This window comes from Ochotona curzoniae, unplaced genomic scaffold (assembly GCF_017591425.1).
Source record: "Ochotona curzoniae isolate NIBS_2020 unplaced genomic scaffold, NIBS_Ocur_1.0 scaffold_4506, whole genome shotgun sequence".
Classification (NCBI taxonomy): domain Eukaryota; kingdom Metazoa; phylum Chordata; class Mammalia; order Lagomorpha; family Ochotonidae; genus Ochotona; species Ochotona curzoniae.
In genome coordinates, this window is record NW_024467119.1 from 79,361,269 (window position 1) to 79,386,614 (window position 25,346).

Consider the following 25,346-nt stretch of genomic DNA (forward strand, 5'->3'; position numbering starts at 1 on the left):
TGTTTATGGGGTACAGTGTACATTTGTTACGTGTGTGCAACACATGATGACCAAATCAGAGCAACTAGCCTCTCCGTCTGTTCAAATATTTGTGATGTCTTCCATGGGGAGCTCGGACTTCTCCTTCAGGAAGTACGCACTAGGTGTCATGAGCTGTGGGCAGCTCTGCAGTGCTGCAGGACACTGCCAGCTACTCCTCCCGACTCTGTTTCCATTAGTTGACCTCCCTCCTCAGCCTGTCACCCCTATTGCTAACTTCTAACAGTCCTTCCCTCTACCTCTGTGAAATCGACTTCTTTAGGTTCTGCGTAAGAGAACCTCTATGGTTGATCTTGTGCCTGGCTTATTTTACTTAACTATCTGTCTTCTGTTTCCATCCATGTTGCTGCAGGTGACAGGCTTTCCTCATGTTATGTTAGGCTGAACAGCATTCTGTAGTGCACACTTGTCTCTGGGTACCTCGGTTGATCCCATAGCTTGGCTGTTGTGAATCAGTGCTGTGGTGAGCATACGAGTTCAGATTTCTGTGACTCCTTGATTTCGTTTCCTTTGAATGCATACCCAGTCATGGATTATAGATTATGTGATAGTTTCTTAAATAAAGGGTTTTTTTCTCTTTTTTTAAGATTTATTTTATTTTTATTGGAAAGGTGGATATACAGAGAGGAGAGACAGAGAAGAAGATCTTCCTCCAATGATCCACTCCCCAAGTGAGCGCAACGGGCCGATACTATGCCGATCTGAAGCCAGGAGCCTCTTCCAGGTCTCCTGCACGGGTGCAGGGTCCCAAAGCTTTGGGCCATCCTTGACTGCTTTCCCGGGCCACAGGCAGGGAGCTGGATGGGAAGCGGGGCTGCCGGGATTAGAACCAGCGCCCATATGGGATCCTGGGAGTTCCAGGCGAGGACCTTAACCACTGTGCCATTGCGCCAGGCCCAAGGTTTTTTTTTTTTTTTTTTTTTTTAATTATTGAAAAGGCAGATATACAGAGAGAAAGAGATACAGAGAGAAAGATCTTTGTCCAGTGGTTCACTCCCCAAATGACTGCAATTACCAGAGCTGAGCTGATAGGAAGTCAGGAGCCAGGAGTCTCTTCCGAGTCTCCCGCATGGGTGTAGGGTCCCAAGGCTTTGAGTCATCCTGTGCTGCCTTCTCAGGCCACAAGCAGAGAGCTGGATGGGAAGTGGAACATCCGTGATGCGAACCATTGTACATATGGGATCCTGGCAGATAGAAGGTGAGGATTTAGCCAGTAGGCTGCTGTGCTGGGCCCTCATATAATAGTTTTAGTTTTTTGAGAAGCCTTCATCATACTGTTCTCACTATTTAATTGCTCTAATTTATATTCCTACTCTCAGTGTGTAAGAATTCCACTTTTTGTGCATTATCAGCCGTTTTCTTAAAGGTTTGTGTTTACTTGAAAAAGAGTGGCAGTGAATGAGAAATGCTCCATCTGCTGATTCACTCCCCAAATGCCTACAATAACAAACCTTGTACCAGGCCACAGCTAGGAACCCAGCATGCCTGGTGGGTCTCCTCTGTGAGCAGCAGACACCTGGAACCCCTGGGGCGTCATCTGATGCCTCCTTAGTTGGAAGTTCAGGAGACAGCCAGACCAGCTGGGCCAGTGTTAAAGTTTTCTTGCTTTGTTATGTTTCATTTTGATTTATCTTTTTTGAGAAATGTCGAACCAAGTCATTGGCCTACTTTTTGCGGCTGAGTTGTTTGAGTTTCTTACTGTATTCCTTCTGTTTATTCATTCACAATTACCACCTTTTCTCTCAGCCTGTAGATCATCTCTTTACTGTTTCCTTTGCTGTCAGAAGCTTTGCATTTTGTAATACCACGGATCATTTTTTGTGTTTCCTGTGCTTTGGGAATGTTACCCAAAAGTAGCTGCCTATTCCATGTCTTGAAGTGTTTCGTTTATAATTTCCTTGGGTTTCATGGGTTCAGTTCTTCACTTTAGATCTTTGATCCATTTTGATATGACTTTTTATATGACGAAAGATAGGGCTCATCATTCTGCGTTTGAATATCCAGTCTTCCCAGCACCATTGTTGTTATGCTTTATTAGTTACTTTATTTGGATGCTAGAGTGACCAAAGGTGAGATTGAGAAAAACGAGAGAGAACTTGCATTGCTAGTTTACCCCCAAAATGGTCACAACAGCCAAGGCAGGGCCAGGCCGAGGCCTGGAGTCTGGAACTCCATCCAAGATGCTTTCCCAGCTGTTTACAGTAAGGAGTGGATAGCAGACAGAGGAGCTGGGACTCAAAACCAGAGCTCTGATAGGGGATGTTGGCATTGCAAACAGCAGCTTAACACACTGTACCACATGCCTCCAGCATTTGTTGAGGAGACTGGTCTGTCATATATGTGTTCTTGGTACCTTCCTCAAAGATCAGTTCACTGTTGGTGCATTACTTATTTCTGAGTCCTGATTTCTGTTCTTTTGGTCCAAATATGGTTTTTATTGTAATACTGTGCTGTTTTACCAACCAAATTTTGAATCAGGGAGTTGTATTGACCTTCCATCTTCAGTAGCAGGTTGGAACTTCAACTCTACCCTTAATATGAACACATTGATGAATATTCTTTGTGGTTGCTAGGGTGATTTCTAATTATGAGAATGTTGAAATTATTAACATCAACTAAAGACTGAATCTGGGCCCAGCGTGGTGGCCTAGTGGCTTAAGTCCTTGCCTTGAACACACCAGGATCCAATATGGGCGCTGATTCTAAACCTGGCAGCACTGCTCCCCATCCAGCTCCCTGTTTGTGACCTGGTAAAACAGTTGAGGACAGCCCAAAGCCTTGGGACCCTGCACCTGTGTGGGAGACCCAGAAGAAGATCCAGGCTCCTGGCTTCAGATTGGCTCAGCTTCGGCCATTGCAGCCACTTGGGGAGTGAATCATCGGAGGGAAGAAATTCCTCTCTGTCTCTCCTCCTCTCTGTCTATCCGTCTATCCAATAAAAATAAATTTTAAAAAATCTTAAATTTTTTTTTTCTGTTTTTCATCTATTGTACTTCAGTTGTGTTTTTTGAAAGATTATTTTGCTTGAAAGAGTTACAGAGAGAAAAGATGGGGAGGAAGGAGAGTAAGAGAAAAAGAGGAAAGAAGAAGAGAGGGAGGGAGCGCTCCAGTCATCCATTTGCCGAATATTGGATGATTTAGCCCCCTTGGTGTCCTTAAAAAAAAAGCATCTGGAGATAGCAAAGCCACAGCTGGATTACTCCTGAAATGGCCATGGCCACCCAAGCTGTGCCAGTGGAAAGCTGGGCGCCAGGAACTTTTCCCAGGTCTCCTACATGAGTGCAGGGTGCCAAGGATTTGGCCATCCTCCACTGCTTTCCCAGGCCACAAGCAGAGGGCTGGATCCAAAGCAGAGCAGCGGGGTCTTGAACCAGCCCCCAATGGAATGACAACACTCCAAGTGAAGAAAGACTAGACAGCTGTGCCACTATGCTCGCCCCTTCTGTGTGCTTTTGTGAAAACAACCTGAAGCTTCTAGGAAATACATATTTTCCTGTGATTAAATTAGGGTTTCTTTTGCATTTTCAAAGTAGGTGTTGAGAACTTTTAGAAATGAATGCATTTGGCCCGGCGCAATGGCACAGTGGTTAAGGTCCTCGCCTTGCACAGCCAGGATCCCATATGGGTGCTGGTTCTGGTCCCGGCAGCTCCACTTCCCAAAATCCAGCCCCCTGCTTGTGGCCCGGGAAAGCAGTCGAGGACAGCCCAAAGCTTTGGGACCCTGCACCTGTGCAGGAGACCTGGAAGAGGCTCCTGGCTTCGGATCGGCATAGTATCGGCCCGTTGCGCTCACTTGGGGAGTGGATCATTGGAGGAAGATCTTCTTCTCTGTCTCTCCTCTCTGTATATCTACCTTTCCAATAAAAATAAAATAAATCTAAAAAAAGAAGAAATGAATGCATTGCTATAAGAATATGATATTATATATTTGTTAAACATATATAGGCTTCTTTTTGATCAACTACTGGATTTATATAAAGTTATGAAGTTATCTTCTCTTGTATTTTTTGCTAGTAGTGTTTATCTAGACTGCAGTGGGTGAGTTAGCTTGTAGAAACATGATACCAGACATCTACAGATGTCCTTCTGCTTTTTTTTTTTTTTTTTTGATTAGTTGAAAGGCATAGTTGCAGAGAAGAAGAGAGAGACAAAGATCTTCCAGTCTCTGGTTCATCCCAGATGGCTGCAGCCCCTGGAGATGGCCCATGCTGGAGCCAGGATCTTTTTCTAGATCTCCCATGTGGGTGCAGAGGCTAAAGCACTTGAACTATTCTCTGCTGCTTTTCTGGGCGTGGTGTTAGAGAGCTAGATCAGAAGTGGAGCAGCCAGGATGTGAACAGGTGCCTATATGAATGCTGATATTGCAGGTAGTGGCAGTATGCTGTGCTACTACAGCTGCCCCTCATTTTTGTTTTAAAGTGAATTGATAGGTGTTATTTTCATGTTATGCTTAGCTGCAGTATTTGCAGTCACAGTGTATAAAATTTTGATGACTGACTAGAATAGAGCTAGATGGACCTCTCAAATAAAAAAACATTTTTAGCAGTGAAAGTAGTTCTATTTTTGTGTTGTCTACTGAACTACTGAATACTTTGTCACCTTGAAATGTACTTGTAGCTGTGTCTCTAGCATTAAATTTCCATCTTCTGGGATTCTAATTTAGCATTGCATCTTGTTTTTATCTTCAGTTGAAAACGTTTGACAACATACTAGAATTCCCAAATTGACACTTCGTAAAATATGGCAGTTTTTAAAATGTGGTCAGATGTGTTTCTGATTATTCCATTAATCAATAAAACTTGAGTTCAGCTTTCACTGCTGAGCCCTGAGGTTAGTTCTTGGCCAGATCTGAGTTCTGTGTCATGTTAGCCAAGCCAAGGTACAGTTTTTTCCAAGAGAATAAACTAGATACGGTGTTGAATGATCCTTCCCTCGGCCCTGTTTCTAGCAAAACCCGAACTAGAGAATCAATTGGTCATCAGATTTCCAAAGAAATACATATTGTTAATATTTATATTCTGAGGAGATTCAGTCAAAACACCAAAAACTGCAGTCTACTCCATGTCTGGAACTTTAACCAATTGTTACCTAATTTGGTTGTGAAAGTTATAGTTTCTCTGATTAATAATCTGCTATATTTTCTTTTTAACAGCTGTGCTTATAGTATGGTAAAACAATGTAGAATTGAAAATATTCTTTCCAGTACAAAGTAGTTTAGCTTTTAAAAATTTAGATTTTAGCTATATATCTAAACTGTTGATGACTTTCATTTGCTAAAAGTTTTTATAATTGTATAGCTAGCTGTGATTAAGATTCCTAAATGTTTAAAGAGTGAGGAAAAAAGTAAAACTTGTATAACTAAATTTATAAATCTGATTCTTTCCCCATAGCAATCTATTCAGGATATTGTAAAGTCATGCTTACTAATTTATAATTATTTATTTAGTACATTAAGGTGACTTTTCTGTTTTAGGAAGAATTTGGCTATAATGCAGATACACAGAAGCTTCTAGCTAAGAATGGAGAGACACTTCTTGGAGCTATTAATTTTTTCATTGCCAGTGTGAACACTTTGGTGAATAAAACAATTGAAGATACGTTGATGACCGTAAAACAATATGAAAGTGCCAGGTGAGTAATGATTTTCACTGCGTCGTCTATTTTAAAGATGACACATAAGTTAAGGTTTTCAGACCCCAGCTCTGTCCAGCTTAGCAGAAAAAAAAAAAAAAAAGATGTATGGAAGGTTATAGGACTGCCCATGAAGCTAACAGAAAGGGAAGAGAGCATGATTCTGGAAACATGCAAGAACCAAAGCCAACGAATGCCTTGGAAAAGCTCCAGTGCTGGATGCCTTTGGCTCTTGCTGCCTCAGCTACCTTTAGTAATTTCCCGAATCCCCTTGAGTGCTTGCTTCATTGAGAGTTTCCAGTTGAACCCTGGTCATGTGCCCAGTCCCTGCCTTTTGGTGAATAGGAAAATGAGGACCTTCCAGCTCCGGCTTCTTGGGATAAGGGCCTGCATCATCCCTGCCAGACACTAGATGACCCTCAGTGCTCTGGCCAAAGTGTACACAGTTCCCTGGGTATGCAGTCACACTGCTTGTACAGTGGCCAAACCTGTCCTTCAGTATCTCCTGAGTGCATGAGCTCATTTCGGCTTCCAGGGTTTTGTTTCCTCTGAATACCAGCTGCCCTGACTTTTTCATTTACCCAGATTTTAACCAGGCTTCAAATCCTTTAAAATTTTACCTTTTACATAAATTGTTTGCCTTATATTTTGGTAATTTTATAATACAGTGTTCATTTACATTCTGTTTAAGATATATAAATCTTTTTTCTATCTTTTAATAGCCATTTTGCTAGGTGAACAAATATGTTATTAAAAAATTAAAAATATATAAGAAGTAGCAAACTTGAGGGAGCGTTGTCAACTTTTGATTTTAGGTCCAATATATTTTTTTTTCCCCTGTATAACCCTACCACTGTATTTCAATATTAGTCCAGTCCCCTATAAGCTTATTTTTTCTTGTGAACACTTATTAAATTATTGTTTTTAATGCTTTCTGAAGCATAATTGAAGATTGGTACAAACTTTACCTTTGGAAGGATAATTTTATGTTTTGACCTCTTGTCTAAGATGGATGATGTGATCAATGCCTACGAAAGCTCCAGAGTCATCTAATTAGTCTTTTTGCATGTGAGTGCTTGTTCATAGCTACGTACTTCCTCATGCCTTAAGTAAAAACCAAACATTTGGAGTTGTTCATTTTTGATCTTTTCACGGTAAGAAATGCCTTCACCTCATGCTGTGTTTAAAGTTTGCCATTTGAATGTATGAAATCCTTAATGACCAGGAAATGAAGATCAAGACAAACAACTGAGCTTATCTCCTGGGATCGAGCAGGACAGTGCTTTGGGCTTATTGATGTGTATGTTTTGACTTCAGTGTTGTTTAATTATTTACTAACATGAAAATCAAAAAGTAGGGGGGAAAAGGAAGTAAACAGATGTTTTAATAGGCTATCCTTCAGTGTGAATCCTTTTAATAACATTCAGAAGCATAAATTATTTGCCAGATATTGTTTGAATGAATAATTTCATTTATATATATGTTCTGTTTGATTCTTGTTGAAATCAGTCCCTTCTTCATGATGTGCTAATGTGTGTAAGGGTTTACACTTCCTTTTATCACCTTAATCGTTTATTTTCTAATCTTTTGATTGTTAAATATTTTGGACATGGAAAGTTCCTGGTTCTATAAGTGACCCAGTTGAGAACTTGGTGTGTCTAGTTTGCCTCCATTTTGTGATTGTCTACCAATCCTGAAGTGTATTTTAATTACCTAACCTTATCCCTCCTTCAGAACCTTGCCCTTCAGCGGGTATTTCTGAAATATTTTTTTAAAATGTTAACCCATGGTAAAGTCAGACTTATCAGATAGGCACTATTTGTATGCAAAACGTCTTATATTCAGTTTCAGAAGAAGCAAGTAAAGTTCCAGAGGTTGGCTAGTTTGCTTATCATTTTCAGAGCCAAGATGAGAATCCACCAGCTCCCTGTAGGTGTTAATAACCAATCAAAAAATTTACACCTAATTTCTGAAAAATAATGTTCCTAAAATCATCTTGTAATGAAACAGTTACCTTAAAATATAATGTTAAATAGGATCTGAATTTGTCCAGTATAATTTGCTTGGGACTTTGGAACAAAATTATAAATCATGATCAATACATGGTAGTTAATTTCTTATGTCTTCAAGACAACTTTGGTTATTTAAGTTGCAATATATGAATTTATCCATTAAACTTATGACTTGACTTTTGTATTCCCAAGTATGGCTGGTGTAACTCTTTGAAACATTGCTGCCTGTGAAATAATGTTCATAAAAAGAATCCAAGAAGAAGTTTCTTAGTAGTTCAATTTTCTTCTCTGTCAAAACCAGAACTTCGTGACTTTTAGGGCAAGGGTCATCTATTTGATCAGCACAGAAAGTGGCAGTTTAGGCAAATGCTGGGGTGGCCTTTTAATGCTCCCTATTATGCATTGTATACAAGCATTTCCTAGCCCTCTGGTGCTTCATGTATAGAAAATCTTGTAATGGCCCATTCAGTGCTTCTCCACAGTAGTGCCAACAAGGGAGTCGATTGTTGTCAAGACTTGGCAGTTGGGGACACCTGTTCTCCAGAAATTCCCCATAAACCATGAAGTAACTCACTAACTTTGCTGAGACATAGCTTTGGTTGGGATTAGTAATCTTAAAGTGGAGAGTTGTGTATTGAAATGTAGTGTGCATCTCTTCTGGGCAGTAACACACAGTGCTAGAAAAACTCTTACGGAAAGTTTTACTTTGATACCAACTACAAATCGTTGGTTGTAGAAATTTAAATATGTAAGGTCAGTATTGTAACTTTGATTATGTTTAAGCTAATCACTTTTATTTAGAAATATGCTCCAAGGTTATTAGTATGTTTGACCTTAGATTAAATCACCATACATTACTACTTATTTTAATTTTGCTTTTTTCCCTATCAGTTTTACTATGCTTGCTTTAAGCCACTGCTCTTCTAGTTTATAATAATAAGCATTCTGAAGGCATTAGCTGTTACTCATGTCCTTGGTGCTTTATACAAAGAATTTCAAAAATTTGTGGAAGATGTATTAGAAAACTGTGTGTGAATTTTCAAGTGGGTTTTCTTGTTTGTTTGCTTTTTGGTAGCAAAATAAACTTTAAGCTCCATTTTCCACAAACATTTTAAATATCTGAAAGGATTTTATAGAAGAAAAAATGGGAGCCTGGCGCAGTGGCTCAGTGGCTAAATCTTCACCTTGCAAGCACCAGCATCCTATTTGGGTGCCAGTTTCATGTCCCGGCTGCTCTACTTCCCATTCAACTTCCTGTTTATGGCCTGGGAAAACAGCAGTGTTCATGATCTTCTAATTGAACTCCTTTCTGATGGCTACATCTACCCCAGACCATCCTCTATTCCTTGTGGTACTGCTAAAATCATCTTTACTATACTGAACAAATAGAATCATGCCACTTTCAGTTTTTTGGATCAATCGTCTTTAGTAGCTTCCCATCATCTGCCCCAATGGATTAAGCTTCTATCCTTTTATGGGGCCTGTAGGGCTGCCACATCTCAATCCTGTCTACCCATCTGTGATTCCTTCCATAATTGTGTTCTAACTTTGGGTTCTTACATACCTTACCAAGTCTCAAATGTGCCACAGCATCTTGCAAATCTGAGCCATTGCCTGTGCAGTTCCGCTGTTCTCTCCTTGGAATATGTTACTGATTTCTTTTGCCCTGATCTAGCCAGTATAATTTCACTGTCCTTCAGTGTATAATTATAGTGTTTTAAATATATTCAGTTGCCTTTTCAGAAACCTGACTAGGTATTTGTCCCTTTGAATTTCTGTGCCACCTCCCCCTCCTTGGTAGTTTGTATTATATTGTTGTATTGCACTCATTCACATCCTCCTTCTCTTTTCTGACAGCTTCTTGGAGGTGAACTTATCTGCCCGTCTTCATAGCTCTGTTTTCTAGCTTGGTACAGGGAATGTAAGAACTGAGTATTTGATAATTGAGAGAGGAATCCATGTGTCAGTAAGTGAATGAATGATCCTCTTTTGGTCCTGAAAAGATCGGATTTGTTCAATTCAATGCTAGTTAAGAATAAATTAGGCACAGTGTTAAGGGACTGAAATCCTTTATACAGTATAATTTGTTTTATTAACAAGTACTTTTAATCCTCAGAGTAGGAGGTATGAATCATACTATAGAAAACTGAAGAAAGAACCTTAGTTTTTAGGGCATTAGTTTTGTGTTTCTGAGTTTGGGGCAAGTAGAGCTCACTTTGGTTCTTCATTGAATCCAGTTGAGGCTACTGGATAACTCACTGTTGAGTAAGCAGATTAATACTGTGCTATGTTATGCTCTGACTGATGTGCTGAGAGCTACTGTGGGGTCATGGAGTGACTGTTGTATGTTTTCTATTTCAGCTAGTAACGAAACATCACAGGAGTCTTAAGGTGGTAAATGTTCTGTAATAAATACAGTGAATCTTATTATTATAGAAATATATCCTCAGGGATGCTGTCACATACAGTACTAACATGTGCCTGTTCAGTACTTTAAATGTCCCTAGTATATGTTGAGATAAAATATAAGTACACAATATACAATGGATTTCAAAGACTTGATGCCTGCCATGTTTTAAAAAAAAGTGAAATGTGAAGTAATATTTTAGATATGTTGAGTTAAATAACATTTTTGAAAGGTGAAATGACTCTAATTATTGTAACATCGATCCAAGAAGTGCTACCTGTGTGCTCAGCTCACCTTTGTTTCTGTCCTGCACTGCTGACTTAGACCATGCTTCGAGTTCTGCCAATCCTCAGTGTGACTGCCTTGTCCCCTGACTTCCATTACGCCATGCAGAGATCTGCTCTCCTCACTTGCTTTGATCAGTACTAACCAAGGCCTTAGAAGCATTGGTCTTGTTTTGATATGTCTTGGTGTCCATCTTTTTAAAGTGGTTTTTAAATTTTGCAAGTTTTACTTGTTGGCTACTGCTGTACTTTTAAGCATGTAGACAGAAAAAAAAAAAAAAAGACTCAGTTTCTCCAACTATACAAGCACATCAGGTTTGTGCTGGTGGGGGAGGAGGATTCCCCCACACAGAATAACGAGAAAGCAAGTGCTTCCGCAGTGGCCACCAGCTGGGTATCCTCCAGTTCTGTCCCATTCTGACACTGTATTCATGGAGGGCTCAGTCCCTGGCACAGTCTGCTTTCCACACTTTGAGATGCCAGTCAGAGTCCCACCTATAAGCAGCATCTTCAGTAACCCCTCCTTAGTTGGATCATTTGCTCAGAGGGCTCAGAGGATTCACGGGAACAGGTTTACTGATTTTTGTTTTTTAACAGATGATGTTGTAGAGAATGTAGGGCAAGGTATGGGGCAAGGGGCCTGGAGCTTCCATGCCTTCGGTGGACACACTACCCCTGGGAATCCTCACGTATTCATCTGGAAGTTCTTTCAACCCTCTTTCTGGGTTTCTGTGGACACTTCGTTCCGTGGGCATGATGGAACCATGGGTCATCATGTCAAAATGTAATTGGACAAATACAATATCGAATGCTGACGTGTGGGACAGGGAAACCCAGCCAAGTATACGTGCTGCAGTGTTATTCTTGGCCTCCACACAGTGCTCCTCCCTTCAGGCAGGAGGTAAGATTCCGGCCTCTGGAATGCGCAGCCTCTCTGACCACGTTAGACAAGGGTAGATCAGAGAGTGTGTTTAAAGGCAGCTTTTAAGACTGAACAGTGGAAAGAGCTGAGATTACTGTTCCTTGGCTTGATGGAAGAGAAAGGTTAATTCTCCTGACTGCCCCCACGGGAATTATGAGCCAAGACCTATGAAAGAAAACCCAGAAGTATACAGGGAAATGTCAAAAATTTTGGGAAAATGAGCAAGAATTTTTAAAATCGATAATTCATGTTTTTTATCGTCTTCCTGAGGACACTATCACGAAGGAAGAGTCATTAAGTCATTCTGCCCTCCTTCCATCATTCACAGCTCTTTGATTTAAAGATACGATTACCAGAACATAGTATAAAAAGCATATGAGAAATGTGTGTATTTTATGTGAGACTCAGTTTGATGTGTTTTCGGCCCATCTCCTACAGCTGTTTCACTGGGCACCATGCTTCACTTGTCCTCTTCTTTGCAGGATTGAGTATGATGCGTATCGTACTGATCTGGAAGAACTGAATCTTGGACCACGTGATGCAAACACTCTGCCAAAGATTGAACAGTCGCAGCATTTGTTCCAAATACATAAGGAAAAATATGACAAAATGCGTAATGATGTTTCTGTAAAGTTGAAATTCCTGGAAGAAAATAAGGTAAATATTTACCTTCTGAGATGTTTCTGTAGACTTTAAAGTCACTGTAGAGAGATGAGTAGAACATTTCGTGTGCCTAATAATTCTTTGATAATATTGCAAGAAGCAATTTCATTTCTAATTAATGTTTCATTTTTAGCTTTCTGTTATAAAAGTCATCAACTGCTCTGTCCTAGTCTTTTCCATCTAACAAGTGGTTAAAACAAACAAAATAATGACTTTAAAGTTCAACCATTGATTTTCAGATTAATGGCAAGTTTTTCAAAAAGTTAGATAATGATAGAGTCTGCTAAACATTTATGAAATCTCTCTCTTCAGATTTCTTTGCTTTTATTTCAGAGATAAATTTACAGAGAGAAGGAACGAGGGGAGGGGAGAGGGAAGATATTCTATCTGCTGACCCAATGGCCAAATGGCTTCCGCAGCCAGAGATGGGCTGGTCTGAGGCCAGGAGCCAGGAGCTTCTTCTGGGTTTTCCGCATGGGTACAGGGTCCTCAAGAACCTGCTTTCCCATGATATAAGCAGGGAGCTGGATTGGAAGTGGAGCCAGCGGGACAGGAATTGGTGCCCATATGCAATGCCAGCAGTTGAAGATGGAGGATCAGCCTGTTGAGCCAAAGCACCAACTTTATTGACATCTGTTTATTGTTGGTAGCTACAGGTTTCAGAAAGACAACTACAGCATTGTTCCTAGTAACTGATGAGTAAGGTGTGACTAAGGACCCAGTTTAGGGCTGCAGCTAGCGTAGTATAGACGCAATAAGCTAAGCAATCAATTTCCCATCTTGTTTTCACGTGACGCAGACACATACAAGGACAAGAACAGTGAGGGCTGAATGGGGCTGCCTTCAATTTCACTGGGAGATAAATTCATACAGCAGGCTCCTGAGTTTTTAGGTAGAGACAAGGTTTCTGTACTTGATGTATTTTCTAGACACATGACCTCACTTTTGTGGGGGGAGGTTGCAGTTCTGGAAATGAGAGAGCCGGTAGCAAGCCCCGTACAGGAATAGGGATAGCCAGGTGAGGATGGGTTCCCACGGGTGATTGCTGAAGGTGGGGTGCTGTGCACTGCTAGTCTCACCCCTGTGCATTCATATCATCAGGTCATGAGTGGGCTTCAACCTACTTGCTTCCTAGTTGTCCTCTAAAAGTTATTTTTCTCTTCTCCAGGGAAATAGTAATGTTTATATTCTTCATAATATTAAAAGGCTTTGTTAAATTGCTTTCTGCTTTTTCCTTAGTATTTTTTTAGAAACATTTATGTCTACCATAAAACCTGAGAGTAGTGTATTTCTTTGAGACCTACCAAGTCCAGCATGAATCACATTGTTTCAAGCTCCGGTGAATGAAATTACTCACCAGAAAACATTATAGTGGCTATAAAGGAGACCTCACTGAGGTATCAGATTGCCCAGCATTGTTCAAATGAGCAGGCACAGCCTTTAGCATCCATTTCCTGAGCAGAAAATTACCTTTTAAAGCAGTTTTGACATGCTACCCTGTCACCGCACAGTGCAGTGCTAAAGGAAGGCAGAGTACAGATTAGCAGATAAATACACTGACATGGTGGGACATCGATCCTTATGCATTAAATAAATGGGTTAACAGTCTGAATTAGTGTCAGTGTTGTAACAGCAGAAATGAAAAAATTTGCTGATTTTGAAGGACTGGGGTTAGAAAACCAAAATAGGCAGCTAGTCTAATTTGTAAAATGTGCAGGCTGCTGTATTTTCCTGTTTGATCCAGTGTTTGGTTGACAACATATTTAAATGGAAACAGTTAAGAAATTGAAGATGTGTTGGAATTTTGGATTAACAAGGTCACAATTCCGAGATAAAAACTTGAAAGTCACTGCTTTGAGAATAACACTGTCTTCACATCTTTTTTTTTTTTTTACTATAAAATAAAAATAGAAAATTGTTTTTCTAGGGTTTTATACTCTTAGATTGTGTTTTAGTGCTTAGTCTGTGATAGCAAAGTGCCATGAACTTGGGCAGCTTCCAGGCAACAGCAAGCATGTGAGGTGAGGCACTGGCCTGCTTGGGCTCTGCAGAGGGCCCGCCTTCCAGCTCGGGGCTGGCTCTGCCCTGCCATGTCATCATGCAGAAAAGAGAAGGGATCTCTATGTCCAGAATACAAAGAAACTCTGGGTTTGACTTTTTTCTTTCAACTCTTAAAAAAAGTGAGGACTTGTCAAACTGTTACTCTAAGTAACAGCTAAAATTTGGATGAAGACTAAGATTAAAAGAGAACTTTGTTGTTGTTGTTATTATTATTAAGGGAGGAAAAGCAAGCCTTTAGGCTTAGCAACTGTGTCTTCCCTGTTTACTTTCTTGACAGTTAAAGTAACTCAGATCTGGAATTTTTGTTCTTTTGAAGTAACATTGAATGTGCACCTTCACATCTCTATGCACAGATGGATTTTCTTTTGAGAATTGTTTAATCTTTTTTTTTTTTTTTTAAGATTCATGTATTTTTATCAGAGAGGAGAGACAGAGAGGAAGATCTTCCATCTGCTGGTTCACTCCCCAAATGGCTGGCAGTGTCCAGAGCTGAGCTGAGCCAATCTGAAGCCAGGAGCCAGAAGCTTCCCCTGGGTCTCCCAAGTGGGTGCAGGATCCCAAGGACTTGGGCCATTTTCTGCTGCTTTCCTAGGCCATAAGCAGGAAGCTGGTTCAGAAGTGAAGCAGCCAGGACGCAAGCCAGTTCCATATGGCAGAGCAAGAGAGAACACACGCAATTTCTTCCATCTGTTAGTTTATTCCTCAGATGCCTTCGACAGACAAGAGTGGGCTGAGCTGAGCTCGGGAGGCAGGAACTCCTTCCACAGGTCTTGCACATGGGTGGTAGAAAGTGAAGCACTTGGACCATCTTGTATTAGGAACCAAGTCGGGTGCAGAAACAGCAGTGAATCCTAGGCACTTTCAGGCACTGCTATAGGATATAGGGTGTCTCAAGTGGTGACTTAATCCACGTGCCACAGTGTCTATCCCAGCACTCGGTTTTTGACAAAATACAGTATACTCTTCCTGTTTATTAAGTCCTGCTGTTTAAACATCTTTAAAACCAAAACATCAGTGAGTGTGCTGTGTATCCTAAACACTGCTGCAGTGTATAGACTTATTTTTGTGGTGTTTGGTTTGTTTTGTTTGGTCTCATTCACAGTTTTTAGTCTTTCCATGTTACACTTCTCAAAGTGGACAGTGTGGGTGTTTAACCCACAAGGCCATGTCCCACACTGAGGTGCCTGTTGCATTGCCTGCCTCTGGCTCCTGACTCCAGCTTCCTGCTGATGAGGACCCTGGCAGGCAGCAGGGGTGGCCCTGCCACCATGTCCACACTTTGATTGCCTTCCTCTTGTTTAGCTTCAGTCTCTTGCTGTTGTGGAAACTGGAGGAGCGGTCCCATCAGACGAGAGCCCTTCTCTCATCCCTCTACCTCTCATAAATAAATGAGTAGCCAGCTAACCCATACAGTGGTACATAAGTAATAGTGCTTGAAACTAGAAGACCCAGTGTTGTGACTCTACTATTAAAGTTTAGTGTTTAGTATTTTTGATCCTTTTCAGAACCTTTTTTTTTTTTGAGGGAGAAGTTAGCTGCTGAGCTGTATTTTAGAAGTTAAGATGTCTTAAGTTATGACAAGGAGAGGGAAGTGTTCATTGGTCTGCGTTGTTCAGTATGCATTGAAATATCCTATTGTATTCCATAAATGGATACAGTTATTGTTTGCCAAATGTGTTTTTTTTTAAAAGATTTATTTTTATTATTTTGTTATTGGAAAGGCGGATGTACAGAGAGGAGAGACAGAGAGGAAGATCTTCCATCCAATGATTCACGCCCCAAGTGACCGCAACGGGTCGATACTACGCCGATCCGAAGCCAGGAGACTCTTCCGGGTCTCCCACGCAGGCGCAGGGTCCCAAAGCTTTGGGCCGTCCTCGACTGCTTTCCCAGGCCACAGGCAGGGAGCTGGAAGGGAAGCAGGGCTGCCTGGATTAGAACCGGCGCCCATATGGGATCCCGGGCGTGCAAGGCGAGGACCTTTAACCACTTGCGCCACCGCGCCGGGCCCGCCAAATGTGTTTTAAGGGCAGATACTGAGCCTGTCAGTTGAGACCCCTCTGCCATATCAGAGCACCTGGCTGATGCTCAGTTCCAAGTTGACTTTTCCCACCAGCCCACACCCTGGGAAGCAACAGGTGATGCTTCAGGCAGCTGGATCTCTGCCACCCCTGTGGGAGATCTGGTTGGGCTCCTGGCTCCTGGCTTCAGCCTGGGCTGAGCCTGGCTGTTAAAGTCATTCAAAGAGTGAACCAGGGCATCAAAGATCTCTCTTGCTCTCTCCCTCTCTACCCCTACCTAATGAATAATTTTTAAGTAAAATTTTTAAATGTTTTAAAGGGAAATCTAGTAAGTTTAAAAAATTGGGAAAAAAACCTTTATGGTAGTATACTTTAATGTTTCTTTCTTGGCTTCTAAACCATATTTGTCATACATTTTACTCCTGTGTATCGTAAACCTCATAGTACATTGTTATCTTGATTCATGTAGTCAGTGGCTTTAAGAGAGTTTGAAAATAAGAGCAAGTGTACGTTGACTAACTAACTAAATTAATTAATTAATTAAAAGATGTTGGGGCCGGCACTGTGACAGAGCAGATAAAGCTGCTGCCTGTGATACCCAGATCCCATATAAGGTTCATGGCCTACTGTTCCGCTTCTGATCCAGCCTAGCAAAGCAGTAGGAGATGGCCCAAGTGCTTGGGCTTCTGCACCCACATGGGAGACTTACAAGAGTCTCCTGGCTTCCTGCTTACTGCCTGGCCCAACCTTGGCCATTGTGGCTACATGAGGAGTAAATCAGCACATGAAAGATCTCTCTCTCTCCCTCCCACTTTCAGTGCATCTCTGACTTGCAAATAGATTAAATAAAGCTGTTAGGGCCCAGCATGATAGCTTAGTGGCTAAATCCTCTCCTTGCACACCCGGGATCAGCACACCCAGGATCACATATGGGCACTGGTTAGTATCCCAACTGCTCCACTTCCCATAGGGGGGCCCTGCACCCACTTGGGAGATCCAGAAGAAATTCCTGGCTCCTGGCTTTAGATTGGCTCAGCTCTGGCTATTGTGGCCGCTTGGGGAGCACATGGAATCAGCAGATGGAAGATCTTTCAGCTTCTCCTCCTTTCTGTAAATCTGCCTTTCCAAAAAAGGTAAATAAATATTTAAATGAAAAAAAAAATCAGTCTTTTTAAAATGTTTTGGAAAAAAGTTAAGGAGTTTATAATGTGTTCATTTTAGCCTTCGTTCCCTCTGGCAAAAAGAACAGTAGTTATATAAAATCTACATTTCTGTGTATGTGCTTACATTAATACAGAGTGATAGTGCACATACCTGTATTTTTCATTGCCTTTAAGATAAAGTTTTGTTAATTATCTCAATTTCTGTCTCCACCCATGATACAGTTGTTTGCTTTTTTAACCTAAACAATCCTTATTAATCTCTGATGGTCTTTTTGTTTATTAAACATAGAGTTATATTATATAACGTTACAGCGTCGTTAGACTCTTCTGATGTTTCTTCTTTCATCAATATTTCTGTCTTCAGAGATCCTTTTAAATAATGTAAGTTGAGCTGTTTTGTTCTTTAGAGCAGTTTGTTTATAAACTTGAGTGAGAATAGGTTGCCTGCTTCTTTTACGGTCCTCTTGCTGCCTAGCAATCGTGCTAAGTCATTCAGCAGGTTTTCCCATTCTTCCTGTAATTAGGGGAGTCTTGAAGTGAGAATTCCCCAGGGGTGGGGGGACTCCTGCTTGCCTCTCACTGCTCTCCTGCCTTTTCAGAAATGCTGTGTCTGCAGTGTTTATTTGCACAGGAAGAGGAAGCAGAAAGTCAGAATGTACAGATCAATGTAAACAAGTTTGTGTTGCCTGGAACTACATACAGTGGATGACTATCTTAACTTGAGAATAATGAATCTTTGTGTGTGTGTGTGTTTTTTTCAGATTACTGATATAGTAATGTGAGTTTAAGAAAAAAAGCTAGGAAACACTTTTAAACTAGTATATCTTTTTGAAGACCAAATTCATTTCTATTTTTCAAACATAGAGCCTATCATTTGCATCTCTGCCTTCAAGCCCAGTGATCAATTCTGTGAAAAGAAAGGAAAAACAGCCAGCTTGCTAGGACATGTGTTCCCCACATCGAAAGACAAAGTAGAAACAGAGGGATAGATTATACCTTTCACTTATATGTAAGAAAATGTTTTCACATAGAGTGCTGTGTGTGTTGCTGTTAGTGTTTGTCTTCTAGATCCCTTTAAAATATTATAAACTCATATGGAGGTGGAAAGATGTGATTGTGGCATTGCCTTCTTTCTTTCTTTAAAATATGACACAGAAATTAACTGCATATAAACCTTACAACCAAAAAGCTGTGAGTTGTGGGTTGACTTCACGATTAGATTGAGCCAAAATGTGACTGCCAGAGTCAGGGTGGTTTGCAGTCAGAAGAGAATGTGGGTGTGAGAGTCAGGCTAGGGCCGCACGCCACGGCCAACAGTTCATAGAGTGTCTGTCCTTGTCAGTTGTGTGAAGGTTTACAGAAAAGTGAGTTCTTAGTAGGAGAGGTATTTTGTATAGGAGATTTCACAGCCTTATAATTGCGAATTCCTGTTTGACATTGGCTTTGGCATTTGTTTTTGGCAATCACAGGGTACTTTCATGTTCTGACCATTTTTGGTCAGAAGTAACTAACAACTGGTAGAGGGTAGAGTTGGTTTCTTGTATACGTTAGAGGGAAGGGAATTGTATTCATTTCACTTTAAGTGAAAATAATTTACTTACAAGAATGTGCTTCTTAGACAGTCTAAGGCATGACATTTCTGTTTCCTAAAATGAGTGCTGCCTGGGTACAGAGCCCTGCTTCACGTACCTCCTGTGTCACCCGGGGTGGGTGGCCAGGCTTTGTGCTACAGGTAAGGTTGAAGTGTTCAACGTGAGATTCAAAGGGATCATCGAAAATCCACGTTGGTTTTGATCTTCTGGTGGTACCGATACTTATGGTTATGATAGTACTAAAGTTTTTACTTCTTAGTAATTACGGACTCTTAGGTTTGCTTAAAAAAAACTTTATAATTAGTTTTATAATTATAAAAAAATCTGATGAGTAAAAATATAAGAAGACACTAGCAAGAGTTAAGAATTTGACTTTGAGGCCTGGCGTGGTAGCCTAACAGCAAAGTCCTCACCTTGCATGCGCCAGGATCCCCTCATATAGGCACTGGTTCTAATTCTAGTGGCCCTGCTTCCCTTCTGACTCCCTGGTTATGGCCTGGGAAGGCAGTTGAGGACAGCCCAAAGCCTTGGGACCCGGTATCCGTCAGCTCCAGCCGTTGTGGCTGCTCGGGGGTGTGAATCAATGAATGGAAGATCTTCCTCTCTGTCTCTCCTCCTCTCTGTATATCTGACTTCCCAATAAAAATAAATAAATCTTTCTTAAAAATTGACTTTGCAGTGTTCTTTTTGGCCTTTCCTAAATATTTTCTCATCAGTGACTTAGCACTTTTGTGTTGCCCATCTGTTCCTCCTGTGACTCACCTGTGGTTTGTTTTATTAGATTAAAAAAATAGTGGATAACAAGGCTTTTTTCTTTATTCTTCCTACATTTTATAATATGCTATTTTTTCATCCTTAATTCTTTGAATTTTTGAAAAATGGTTTTTAATTTATTCATTATGTTTTTAAGGTGCTTGTCTTAGGTTTATTGTTCCTAACCTAAAGTAATATTTATGACTATACCAATTCCCTGCTGATGGACAACTTGCAATCTATTAGAAAGCACTTAACAAAATGTTATATATAAAATATGTATAAACATGAAAAAATATATAGTTTGACAAAGATGTTGATATTCAAAGTATCAGCTTGGCTGAGTGGCAGTTTGACATAAAGAGATCCACAGAAGTGGGTAACGTGTTGGGGAGAAATTTTCTATTAAGGCTTAATTGATTTGTAAAATTTTCTTACACTGTTTTCTTAGAGCATAGCGTACTACTTCCTGATATTTAGAAAAGTAATGGTTAATCATGACAAATTTTGATAAAGTGTTTCTACTGCTAGGATTTTCTGGGTTACATGAGGTGAAGTTGTTATCCCAGTTACAATACATTGCCATAGTCAATGAGAAGGAATGATTATATGAATTTCGAGTGTGGCTGGGCCATTGAGTTGCCGTTGTTTGTAGGCTGGTAAGCACAGGTCCTTGGGGTGTCTTTCCTGTCCACTCTTGGTGTCATTTTGCCACTCAGCAGCTAGCTCTGGACAGCTAGGCTTTCTGTCTGTCCTTGTCTAAATGAAATTTAATAACCCACATCTCCATTAATACCTTCTACAGCTGTATTTCTTCTCTTTTTCCTGAGTGTCTTGGGGCTAGTGTAGGTACTCAAAGGACAGGGACCAATTCTGAAGTTTAAATCAGAGGTGAGATAAAAGAGATATAAGAGAATTGTGTAGGGTGGATAAAAGAAGAAAAGCTTTGGTGGGATTTCCTCCTTCTGCTCCTTGTCATTCTTGGGACTTTTTGTAGCTCTGAGTCTGCAGTACCTTTGGACTTCTGTGGTTTTGTGAAGAGCTCTCAAACCCACGATTGTCAAGATCCTTTCATAGATTAATGACAATCTCCTAACTCCTTTCCTTGGAAGGGAATTTTTACCTTTTTTTTTTTTCTTAGTTATTTGAGATGCAGAGAAAGAGAGAAACAGAGATCATTCTTCCATCCAGTTTTTGACTCCTCAAATGTCCACCATAGCCGGAGCTGTGTCAGGCTGCAGCCAGGAGCCCAGATCTTCCTCCATCTCTCCCATAGGTGCAGAGACCCAAGCACTGGCACCATCTGAAATAGCTTTCTCAGGTGCATTACCTGGAAACTAGATTGGAAGTGGAGCAGCTGGGTCTGAAACCTGCACCCATCTGAGCAGCATCACAGGCTGCAGCTTAACCCACTACCCCACTATGTTGTCTCCTCCTAACTGGTTTTGAAAATCAAATTTACATTTCTTATCTAACTGATAAAAGCAAAGAAGTACTCCAGTCTGTAACTACTTTTTTGTACTATGAGGATGAAGAAGGGAAAACCAACTCGAACTCAGTTTCTCCTTTCATACTCTCAACCCTGGTGACTGATGGCAGGGGACATTATTTGCCAGTCAGCAAGCAGTCAGTGCCAAAGCTGGTTATCCTCTGCTTCTCAACTCTGATGCTGTCTTGGAGAGCATGACAGGTGATCAACAGGCTTAAGCACTCTAGTCCCCAAAACTGTCTCCTGTCCCACTACAGCTGCCGCTCACGTGTTCCGGGTGTTTTACTTGTACTTGCAACCAGCCAGCTGGAAGTCAGGCTTCATTGTTTACTCAAGTTACTCAAAGGAGTCACAGCACATGGACAGTTTATTATCAAGGCACTGCAAAGGATGCAGTTGAGGAGTTGTCCAGGGCACTTAGCCTCCTTGTTCCCTGGAGGCACACTGCCACCCAGAAGCCCCCCACCCCCCGCCCCCGCCATGTTCAGCCAAGGAAGCTTTCCCCAACGCTGTCTTCTGGAGTTTTTGTGGAGGCTAAGGCTATGTATACTGCCTGAGCATGGTTGACATCATATTAATATGTAATTGGGCAGAAAGAATCTGATCTCATGCAACACTGGGTAGGGAGACCCAGCGAAGGGCGGGGCTTCACCACCCTTCTGAGCCCTTGTCAGGGGCATGCCTCACTTCAGGGTGCAGAGCAGGGTCCCTTGGGAAGGCCAGGGTCTCTGACCCACTTTGTCACAGAACTTCTTTACAGGCAGCTCCAGGACCGAAAGGTAAGAGACAGAGAGAGGTTTGGTTTGTCTTTCTCATCTTGGGGAAGAGAAATTCTGAATTTTTTAAAATTTCTTTGAAAGAGATAGGCAGAAATCTTCCCTGTGCTGATTCCCTCCCTCAGAGCTTATAGTGGCCAGGACTGGGCAAGGTCAAAACCAACAATGAAGACTCAGTCTGGGTCTCTCGTCTAGCTGTTGAGCCAGGCCTTCACCCACACACTTGGGTACGGTGTAGGCACTCCAAGCAGTCTTGTTACTCCTCATTTCTATACCTTGCCGTGGGGATGGCATTAGGAGCCAGAAACTGTGGATTTAAACTACTATATGCAAGGGCACTTCAAGAAAAAAATAGGCCTAAAAGATAAATTTATCTAAGTGTAGATAAAAAAGCTTTTGAAATCTATGCGTGTTTTTTCTTTTTAAGATTTATTTATCTTTCTTGGAAAGGCAGATCTACAGAGTAAGAAAAATCTTCCATTCAGTAGTTCACTCCCACAAATGACCACAGTGGCTAGAGCTAAACTGATCTGAAGCCAGGAGTGAGGAGCTTCTTCCTGTTCTCCCAGGTGGACATAGGGTCCCAAGGCTTTGGGCCATCCTCAACAGCTTCCCCAGGTTACAAGCAGGGAGCTAGAAGGGAAGTGGTGCAGCTGGAACATGAATTGGTGTCCATATGGATGTCAGTGCCTGTAGGGGGAGAATTAGCTAAATGAGCCATCATGCCAGTCCTCGTTTCCTCATAGATATGCATTTTCGGCAAGCTTGTTGAAGACTCCTCAGATACAGCATATCAGAGCTATCTAAATTAGTTTTGGGGTAGTATCTCAGATGCCACTCATAGATTGAATGATTTTTGTCTCCTCTAGCAGTTGAAAAGCCCCCCACCCCACCCCACTTCCTCTGATCTGATTCTGGTCTGTCCATGAGGCTTTGGCAAATCAGTATCCTATGTGAGCCAAAGCACTGTTGCCTGTGTGCTCCCAGTTTACACATGTGCAGATTTATATATACAACACAGGCTTCACAGAGAACTACTTCCATTTGGAGATTACTCAAAACACAGTCTGTTGATTAACACAGTACTCACTTGAGAATACAGAGTTCCTTAGGTAGATCCACGGAGCTTACCTCTAGGAGAAAATTGGTTAACAGGCAACCATAAAACTGATGATACGTACTTTAATTGGAGGCCCCGGGCACAATGGTAATACACAGGGGAGGGAAATTAAAAAAAAAAAAAAAAAAAAAAGACTTCTTTTGTTAAAGGTGAGAAGTCTTTGCCTGGGAATGTAAATTTTTTTTTAAGTTGAAGAGAAACAGAGCTAGCTCCCATCCACTGCTCTACTCCCAAATGCCATCAGCATCTGGAATTGGCAAAGCTGGAAGCCAGGAAATCAGTCCCAGTCTCCTGCAGGTGGCAGCAACCCAGTTAGCTGAGCCTGCACCGCTGCTTCCCAGGATCCAGCTTAGCAGGAAAGTAGGACCAAGAACTAGAGCTGGAACTTGGAAATCCTCCTGATACTGGCAGCTTAACCACCATTCCATACAACCAGCTCGCCTCTAGAATCTCAGTGTATTACTGGATAAAAATGTATAGCACGTTACTGCAGTTTTGTGCCCTGCTATTAATGGAGTTCATAGATGTATCATCAGTTATCTTCTTGTAACCAAAAACTGCCTGCCTTTTCCTTCCATAAGGCTTTTGAAAAGTGTTTTTTCTTCTTGTCAGTGATTTGTTGAAGCCTATCCCAATGAGTCAGAAAAATAAAATCTATTCTTCCACCCACTTGTGGTTCATATTTGTCTTTGCTTCTTTCACTCCCTTCCCAATGCCCACACCCAAATTTTTGATAGTGTTTCTCAGTTGGTAGTGCTTTGACGTGACAAGCATTTCCATAGCTGTTACAGACTAATAAAGTAATCACAGCGTTAGTGTATGCTCTCCTGCTTGCTATTCTTCTGGTCTCTTGCTTAATGTGAATGATTATTGGTGCTTAGGAAAAGCATACAATTATACAGTTATAAGCACTGGGTCATATTGGTAGTTGAGAACTTCTTCTTAAACAGTGATTTTCATCCATTGTTTCCTCACATATTTAAGCCAAGTCACTGTGCAGATATCTTGATACATTTAGTATAAGCTCCAATCTTATAGAATTGTTGGAAAGGCCAATAATTGCCTTGAAGAACTTCTAACTGGAAGTTGAATTTTTAATAATTCTATTCCATTAATTAATTCCTCCAAATAAGATGGAATGTGATCTAATTGTATCTCCATGAAAGTTTATTTGGAAAAGAAACAAACAAATAAAACATTTATTTGATAGAAATAACAAACTTTGGGTGGTGTTGGCTCTACTGGCTGATCATCCACCTCTAAAAGCCATCCCCCCATATAGGTGCCAGTTCATGCCCCAGCTGCTCTACTTCCCATCCAACTTCCTACTAATGGCCTGGGAAAGCAGTAGAGGATGGCTCAAAAACTGGGAACCTGCATCCATGTGGGAGACCCGGAAGAGGCTCCTGGTCTCAGACTGGCTCAGCTTTGGCCATTACAGCCACTTGGGGAGTGAACCAGCAGATGGAAGGTTTTTCTGTTTGCCCTTCTCTCTGTAAATCTGCCTTTTCAATGAAAACAAATATTTTTTAAAAGAAATAACAAACTTTGCTATGGATTGGATGACTGCAGTATGATGCTTGTTTTCGCATTGTTCAGGTGGTAAATTGGTAAGTAGTATTGATCTTCCAGTGGTACTTGCTGTGTAGATGGGAGCGTGTTTCAGTGTGCTCCATTTGGCGGCATCTGTCAGTTCTGTCTGAATTTCTCTTACCAGTTTCTGTCGAAAACTCCTGCTTGTCTCTGTGACTTGGTAGTGCTGCTGGAGTTTGTTTTGCCCTTAACAATTAAGGTATTGTACAGTTTGTTTAGGTCAATCCCCAGATGTTGCTTTAGTGGTTTTGCTTATATCTAATCTGGGTTGCTCATTGTTTGGCAGCTCTTTATGAAAGTTCTTTGTAATTGAGCTCACAATGATTTAGTGTGTTTCTAAATTACCGTAATTGTTACTGATGCTTGGTTTTGAAAGTTTGTCAAATTTGTCGTCATCCTATGTCTGCCTATAATGTAACCTCGATCTCCTTTTACCCCTATTTTAAAAATTTGTCTTTTGTTTTATTTTGTTTATAACTTTTCATTTCTCTGTTGGTGTGAAAGTAGTTCAATAACCTTTTTTCTTTTTCTGCTCTGGAAATGCAGAAACATATGAAAGTTTTATACTGTATTCACAATTTTAGAAAAAATTAACTTTATTTGTGTCTGCTCCAGTCCTTGAATTAAATTCCTATCCTGGGACTGCTTAAAGACAACTTAAAGGTCAGAGACCAGATTAGGAATGAGGTTTGCATAGCTTTTCTGTCTGCTGCCATCCTGCTTGGTGCTTGGTGCCTTTGCTCCAAGCTTTGCTCAGAAGCTTTCCAACATCTGCATTGCCTTACGGTGTTTGCGGCAGGTAAGCTGCTGCCGGAGGTTG

General features: G+C 41.1%; 1 protein-coding gene across 6 annotated transcripts in view; it reads left to right on the forward strand.

Annotated features, from left to right (window-relative positions):
• ARFIP1 (ADP ribosylation factor interacting protein 1) overlaps positions 1-25,346 on the forward strand; it is a 125,530-nt gene that overhangs the window by 93,169 nt on the left and 7,015 nt on the right. For all 6 annotated transcript variants that reach the window (XM_040966936.1, XM_040966939.1, XM_040966937.1 and 3 more), the window contains 2 exons: positions 5,513-5,670; positions 11,778-11,952. In XM_040966936.1, coding sequence (XP_040822870.1) covers positions 5,513-5,670; positions 11,778-11,952 — 333 coding nt within the window. The remainder of the gene's footprint in view (positions 1-5,512; positions 5,671-11,777; positions 11,953-25,346) is intronic.